Source organism: Salvelinus namaycush, chromosome 29 (assembly GCF_016432855.1).
Source record: "Salvelinus namaycush isolate Seneca chromosome 29, SaNama_1.0, whole genome shotgun sequence".
Lineage (NCBI taxonomy): Eukaryota > Metazoa > Chordata > Actinopteri > Salmoniformes > Salmonidae > Salvelinus > Salvelinus namaycush.
Window position 1 is genome coordinate 31,320,821 of NC_052335.1, and position 7,972 is coordinate 31,328,792.

Sequence of the window (7,972 nt, forward strand, 5' to 3'; positions counted from 1 at the left end):
GGCCACACTATATTAATTACATTCAACACAGTTGTATGTAAAGTGTCCATTACATCAAGGTGTATAATATCCACAGTGCACACATGTTACAGATCATAACATAATACAAATGTGGAACAGTAATACAAAATGTACTTTGATTTTAAATAAACCTGTTTCTTACTCTAAAATAAACCTTGTAATTACATATACACGTGTAGGATCTTAATGTGATCAGTTTCTCACAGCAGGAAAATAAACCTTAAGCAAAAGAAAATGTGAATTATTGTGTGGATTATAATTAAGAAATATTTGTTGAGGTTGACTCATTTTTAGTAAGGGCAAATAAACATTAAAATTGAAATTAAAACTTTAGAAGCCTTTTTGGTAACACTTTACTTGACACCCAGCGTCATAACATGTTATGACACGGTCATAACCATGTCATAAAATGTCATAACAGCTGACATAACTTGTCATAACCTGTCATAATATGGTCATAACACTGTCATGACTCATATATTTACACCTGTTGTGACATATACACTGAATATAAACAAATGCAACATGCAACAATTTCAAAGATTTTACTGAGTTACAGTTCATACAAGGAAATCAGTCGATTGAAATAAATAAATGAAGCTCTAATCTATGGATTTCACATGACCTGGGAATACAGATATTACACCTGTTGGTCACCGATACCTTAAAAAAAGGTAGGGGCGTTGATCAGAAAACCTGTCAGTATCTGGTGTGCAGCGTAACACATCTCCTTCGCATAAAGTTGATCAGGCTGTTGATTGTGGCCTGTGGAATGTTGTCCCACTCCTCTTTAATGGCTGTGCGAAGTTGCTGGGTATTGGCGGGAACTGGAACACGCTGTTGTACAAGTCGATCCAGAGCATCCCAAACATGCTCAATGGGTGACATGTCTGTTGAGTATGCAGGGAAATTTTCAGCTTTCCGGAATTGTGTACAGATCCTTCGAAGACGCCACACGTGGTCTGCGGTTGTAAGACCATTTAGACGTAATGCCAAATTCTCTAAAACGACATTGTAGGCGGTTTATGGTAAAGAAATTAACATAAAATTATCTGGCAACAGCTCTGGTGGACATTCCTGCAGTCTGCATGACAATTGCACTCTCCCTCAAAACTTGAGACATTTGTGGCATTGTGTTGTGTGACAAAACCGCACATTTTAGTGGCATTTTGTCCCCAACACAAGGTGCACCTGTGTAATGGTAATGCTGTTTAATCAGCTTCTTGATATGCCACACCTGTCAGGTGGATGGATTATCTTGACAAATGAGAACTGCTCACTAACAGGGATGTAAACAAATCTGAGCACAACATTTGCGAGAAATAAGCTTTTTGTGCGTATGGAACATTTCTAGGATCTTTTATTTTATCTCATGAAACATGGAACCAACACTTTACATGTTGCATTTATATTTTTTGTTCAGTATATTTTGTTATTTTATGGCTGGTTATGACACCTACATAAGAGCGGCAAAATCCACATTTATTGAAATGTTTTTTTTTCCTTGCAAAGAAATGTCCTTTCTTTTGAAAACGTGTTTCTTAAGTCCTTTGTTGTAATGACTTTTGTTTACAGTCATGTTTTTTAAAATCATATTTTAAATAACTTGCAGAAAATACACTTTATGACACTGTCATGCAGCATTATGACCTTCCTGTGTCACTTTACCTGTACTAAGAAAATACACCTTATGACACTGTCAAGAAGCATTATGACCATCATAATCATATAAGCCAGATAGGCCTACCACATACATGCCCTTATATCAGTCATCAGTCACAAAGAGGGTGTCTTGTCCTGCTCCTGAAATATGCTCCTGCATTCATTCCAGTCCTCAGCAATAGAGCATTGGAGTGTGCGCATGTCTGACATCAATTTTTGAGCAATTACAATGATAATTTAATATGGTCAATTTCAGAAAATGTTATATAACATAAACATACTGTCGATATGCTCAGCCCACCACACCTCTCTGATTCAGAGGGGTTGAGTTAAATGCGGAAGACACATTTTAGTTCAATACATTCAGTTGGACAACTGAGTAGGTATCCCCCCTTTCCCTTTATAAGTAGGCTATGGTGTAATGGTATGTTTTGCCTTCTGTGGTAGGTTTTGTGTGTTTTGACACTCTTATGTAGGTGTCATAACCAGCCATAAAATAACTACCGTGGTAGGTTTTGTTGGTTTTGACACTTATCTAGGTGTCATAACCAGCCATAAAATAATTCAATATATGTCACAACAGGTCTAAATATAAACCAAACAGAAAAATAACCTTCCCTTTTTCAGGACCCTGTCTTTCAAGGATAATTCGTAAAAATCCAAATAACATCACAGATCTTCATTGTAAAGGGTTCAAACACTGTTTCCCATGCTTGTTCAATGAACCATAAACAATTAATGAACATGCACCTGTGGAACGGTCGTTAAGACACTAACAGCTTACAGACAGTAGGCAATTAAGGTCACAGTTATGAAAACTTAGGACACTAAAGAGGCCTTTCTACCGACTCTGAAAAACACCAAAAGAAAGATGCCATGGGTCCCTGCTCATCTGCGTGAATGTGCCTTAGGCATGCTGCAAGGAGGCATGAGGACTGCAGATGTGGCCAGGGCAACAAATTGCAATGTCTGTACTGTGAGATGCCTAAGACAGCGCTACAGGGAGACAGGACAGACAGCTGATCGTCCTCGCAGTGGCAGACCATGTGGAACAACACCTGCACAGGATCGGTACATCCGAACATCTCACCTGCAGGACAGGTACAGGATGGCAACAACAACTGCCCGAGTTACACCAGGAACGCACAATCCCTCCATCAGTGCTCAGACTGTCCGTAATAGGCTGAGAGAGGCTGGACTGAGGGCTTGTAGGTCTGTTGTAAGGCAGGTCCTCACCAGACATCACCGGCAACAATGTCGCCTATGGGCACAAACCCACCGTCGCTGGACTAGACAGAACTGGCAAAATGTGCTCTTCTCTGACGAGTCACGGTTTTGTCTCACCAGGGGTGATGGTCGGATTCGTGTTTATCGTCGAAAAAATTTGCGTTACACCGAATCCTGTACTCTGGAGCGGGATCGATTTGGAGGTGGAGGGTTCGTCATGGTCTGGGGCAGTGCGTCACAGCATCATCGGACTGAGCTTGTTGTCATTGCAGGCAATCTCAACTCTGTGCGTTACAGGAAAGACATCCTCCTCCCTCATATGGTACCCTTCCTGCAGGCTCATCCTGACATGACCCACCAGCATGACATTGCTGCAAGACAGGAATGTCAGTGTTGCGCCATGGCCAGCGAGCACGTCTGGGACATTTTGGATCAGAGGGTGAGGGCTAGGGCCTTTCCCCCCAGAAATATCTGGGAACTTGCAGGTGCCTTGGTGGAAGAGTGCAGTAACATCTCACAGCAAGAACTGGCAAATCTGGTGCAGTTCATGAGGAGGAGATGCACTGCAGTACTTAATGCAGCTGGTGGCCACACCAGATACTGACTGTTATTTTTTATTTTGACTCCCCCCTTTGTTCAGGAACACAATATTCAATTTATGTTAGTCATATGTCTGTGGAACTTGTTCAGTTTGTGTCTCAGTTGTTGAATCTTAAGTTCATACAAATATTTACACGTTAAGTTTGCTGAAAATAAACACAGTTGACAGTGAGGACGTTTCTATTTTTGCTGTTTATGTGTCATGACAGTGTTATGACCATATGACAAGTTGTCAGCTGTTATGACATATTATGACATGGTTATGACCATGTTATGTGTTATGATGCTGGGTGTCAAGTAAAGTGTTACCGTCTTTTTAAACCTCGAATACACCACAAGTTTGCATTTTCTGCTGTGAATTTTCTCATGGCGCAAACCCAACCAACTTCTTTCTCTCAAAAATGAACTCTTCAAACAAATCTGCTGGGTTGAGACATTATTTTGTCTTTGAGGGGAAGTTATGCAATAAACTCCTCCTTGGTCTTCGGTTTCTGATATCCTCCGTTCGACTTATTTTTCTGGTTGACAGTGTAGCCTCCCTCATCTTTCTTCTTCATGTTATAGACCATGAGTGTTAACAGGGAGGCAGCCAAGGCCAGTCCCACCACTCCTCCTGCAATAATAGCTGCAAAGAGGAAGAATAAGGTTGGGCTACAAGTACCTCAGCGCATCTGTCAGTAAATATGGAGGAAATAATATACTCAATAAGTTGGACTTTACCTGCAAGCGCTTCTTTGTTTTCTAGAAGACCCCCGCTCTTTGCCACATTGCCAATGGCTGATCCGTTGTTGTCATCTAGCTTAGGCCTTTTGTCAAAGGTCAAGTCTGAGTCCTCCTAAAGACACAAAAAAAGAGGGGATACTCACACGTTGCAATTTTTTCACCTCTACCAAGAGAGAACATATTTTGCTCATAGTGAATTCTTAAAAGAATAATAAATTCTTAAAATACTAAAATGACCTACTGATATTTTATTTCTGGTGTTGTCTGTCATTATAATTGGGACGGTTTTATCCTCTTCATCAATGGCATTGAACATTAAGTCATCTTCACTCATTGTCATTGTAAATGTTGAGATTGTGGTAAACCTTACTGAGCCTTTGGACACTGAAGGGAGTGGAAGCAGAAATGTTTACTAAGAAATGTGAAACCCACAGACATAGACAGACAGCTACACACACACACATACATACACAGACACACCCTGACACACACAATGAACAGGATTACCTTCTGCCCATTCCCCTGAACCTGAGCCAGAACTTTCCAGATCATGTCCCGATCCATCCAGGTCTTCTGGAGGAATAGAATACTGAGTACAAGGAAAAACACACGTACAACTTCAGTGTGGAAATGACCCCAGAAGTCCAACATAAGGCCAGTGTCCATAGAAGCCAATAACTGTGTACCTCTATACCAGTGTTGAGGAGTAGTGAACTACATGTAGTTCAACTAGTCATTTATTTACATTTTACAGTAGCTTGGTGGTAGTTGAACTAAATTCAAATCTAGGTTGTGTTTTCATTAGTTATTTACTTTTTTTTGCCATGTAACGGTGTACAGTGCATACCGAAAGTATTCAGACCCCTTGACTTTTTCCATATTTTGTTACATTAAGGCCTTAATCTAAAATGGATTAAATTGTTATTTTCCCTCATCAATCTACACACAATACCCCGTAATGACAAAGCAAAAACAGATTTCAGAAATTTCTGCATATTTATAAAAAGAAAAACTGGAATATACATTTACATACACTACCGTTCAAAAGTTTGGGGTCACATAGAAATGTCCTTGTTTTTTAAAGAAAAGCAAATTTTTTGGCCATTAAAATAACATCAAATTGATCAGAAATACAGTGTAGACATTGTTAATTTTGTAAATGACTATTGTAGCTGGAAACGGCTGATTTTTAATGGAATATCTACATAGGCGTACAGAGGTCCATTATCAGCAACCATCACTCCTGTGCTCCAATGGCACGTTGTGTTAGCTATTCCAAGTTAATAATTTTAAAAGGCTAATTGATCATTAGAAAACCCTTTTGCAATTATGTTAGCAGAGCTGAAAACTGTCATTCTGATTAAAGAAGCAATAAAACTGGCCTTCTTTAGACTAGTTGTGTATCTGGAGCATCATCACTTGTGGGTTCGATTATAGGCTCATAATGGCCAGAAACAAAGAAATTTCTTCTGAAACTCTTCAGTCTAATCTTATTCTGAGAAATCAAGGCTATTCCATGTGAGAAATTGCCAAGAAACTGAAGATCTCATACAACGCTGTGTACTACTCCCGTCACAGAACAGAGCAAACCTCAGCAAAATGAGGTCTGAATACTTTTCGAATGCACTGTATCTAACTACTAGAACTATGCATACTTTTTTTTGCAAAAACAAAATATGTGTTTAGTAGGCAAGAATTTCCTTTATTTGTTGGTCAGATTTGCCTAATTCTCACTTGAAACATATTTTTGTGTTTAATAGGCTAAATTCCACATTATGTTAACATAAGTGATCTGTTCTTGTGATTTGTAGTCTGACATTTCAGATTTACATATACTTTTTCAGAAAGTAGTGAACTCCTTTTTCATAGTAACTTTAGTGAAGTAAACTGTGTTTCTTTAGGATAGCTTTCATGTAGCTTAACTTCTTCCAGTGTGAAGTAATTGGTAGTTTGGTAAACTATACTTTCAGAGTAGACTCCCCCTCTCTCACTGGCGAGGATTGTCACAGAAACAGAAAACAAGGAGTATTTATCACATTTTCATGGTAGTTTTAATGATTTACTGGCTGAATAGTATTTACAGGGTTAACTTTCATGCAACCCTTTGAAACCATGTCATACTAGATTAAGGACTGCAAGAGGAAAGGCTAAAACAATATTGTCTTAATAACACAGAGCTGTGAGTCAGCCAGTGAATCATGAGGTCTGAAGTCCAGTGCTACGCCAACAACTCGTCGCCACACCAGCAACACAACATGGCCGATACTTAATGACTCAGGATGAGGCACTGCCGGCAAGCTGCCACCGTCCTATAAAAACACCCCGAGGGGACAATACATAGACTGTAGGGACAACAGCAGTGGCTGGATTTTTACAATGTAAATGAGTGTCAACACACTACAGATTAACCCAGTAAGATAACAAACAGAACATTGGATCTTTTGTATGCCAGAAAATGGTTGGTAGAAGAGTGATTCACAACAGAAACACTCATGAAGTGTCAGAATCAACTGAGTGGCTAGAACTAATAGGGGCATCAATTTGGAAAATAAAATGTTCAATTTGATGTTTCTTATGACATTGTTTTACTAATTCAAAGATATAGAATGAGGCCAGGATTTTGTCAGTATCATGGTGACATCACCAGTTTCACTCCTGCAGCCCTGTGAAATGAATCTCTTCACAATAATGGTGAGTGATGTACACTCAGTTTTATCCATGACAGTATCATCACATGAACAAACATACTTTTAAAATGCAACAGTAATCCTGCATATTGAGAAGAAAAATGACACCGATGTACTTTTCAGATCGAAATCTTACAATTTTTCACCTAAAATGTGTATGTGATTGAGTGGAGTCCATACTTTGTTAGGAGGCTTGGTCAAAGGTACACAAGTTGTACTCAAAATTCCATCCCTTGAAAGCCTGTCCGAGAGCTGATCCCCTAGCCTATCATAAAATCTTAATGAAGTTCAACTGCCTGATATCTTATCATTCATTATCGGGTAATGCATAATTGGTGTTAAGTCTAATGATACAATTCCAATGGCATACATACTGTAAATACTTACTTTCTAACTTTGCATTGATGGGAATGGGATCGTAAGTACGCATTTCAAGGTAAAGTCTGCACCTGTTGTATTCGGCGTATGTGACCAATAAAATTTGATAAGATTCACAAGCAAATCGATCACAAAGTAAATGACATTGACATGAGAGAAGTATACCAGGCTACTCACCGATGTGGTTATCGCAGGTAAACATGCACCCATAGCAAACAGTAAAGTGGAAATCAGTAAAGTACTCATTGTATCTTGTCGTCTGCAGTGATTTTATTACTACTAGTGTAGGTCTTAAAATGTATTTTCCGTCTCATAGTAGTACAGGTGTACGTTAAACCTACCTGTGGCGGGATTCAAGGCTCCGCCCTCCGTTTAGAGAAGCAGATAGTGAGAATGTCAAGAGTCAGACACACAGGATCAGAGTCAGACAAATCTTGACTCAAATTAAATCTTGTGTGATCTGCAGAATGTAGACAGACATTCAGCAACCTGTTAAGAAACTACTTTAAAACAATTGACATTGAAAATTAGTCTTGAGTGTAAACTGGAGACTGGCAAGAAGCACCATCTACTGCTCAAAACAGGTGCTAAGCAGGTCAGTTAAATCCAAATTCAAGTACTATAGTTTGCACACCAACTTCCTAAAAGAAGATATAAAATAAAAAAACATTAAA

The 7,972-nt window shown here is 39.1% G+C and overlaps 1 protein-coding gene across 2 annotated transcripts; it reads right to left on the reverse strand.

Annotated features, from left to right (window-relative positions):
* Positions 1-3,737: 3,737 nt before the first annotated feature.
* On the reverse strand, positions 3,738-7,887 carry LOC120024208 (syndecan-1-like). Of its 2 annotated transcripts, XM_038968398.1 has the most exons (5): positions 7,476-7,887; positions 4,741-4,822; positions 4,475-4,617; positions 4,231-4,345; positions 3,738-4,135 (listed from the first exon to the last, which is right to left on the reverse strand). In XM_038968398.1, the coding sequence occupies exons 1-5, from the start codon at positions 7,542-7,544 to the stop codon at positions 3,969-3,971; spliced, it is 576 nt and encodes a 191-aa protein (XP_038824326.1). In that variant the 5' UTR covers positions 7,545-7,887; the 3' UTR covers positions 3,738-3,968. The 2 variants fall into 2 exon arrangements, with proteins under 2 accessions (XP_038824326.1, XP_038824327.1); XM_038968399.1 differs by lacking the exon at positions 4,475-4,617.
* Between the last annotated feature and the right edge of the window lie 85 nt (positions 7,888-7,972).

Excerpts from the sequence above, each read along its gene's own strand:
- LOC120024208 (XM_038968398.1), bottom strand. The coding sequence starts at position 7,544 with ATGAGTACTTTACTGATTTCCACTTTACTGTTTGCTATGGGTGCATGT. Across the intron at positions 4,823-7,475 it reads TACCTGCGATAACCACATCG|TATTCTATTCCTCCAGAAGA; the intron begins GTGAGTAGCCTG and ends CCTTGTACTCAG. Across the intron at positions 4,346-4,474 it reads ACACCAGAAATAAAATATCA|GAGGACTCAGACTTGACCTT; the intron begins GTAGGTCATTTT and ends TTGTGTCTTTAG.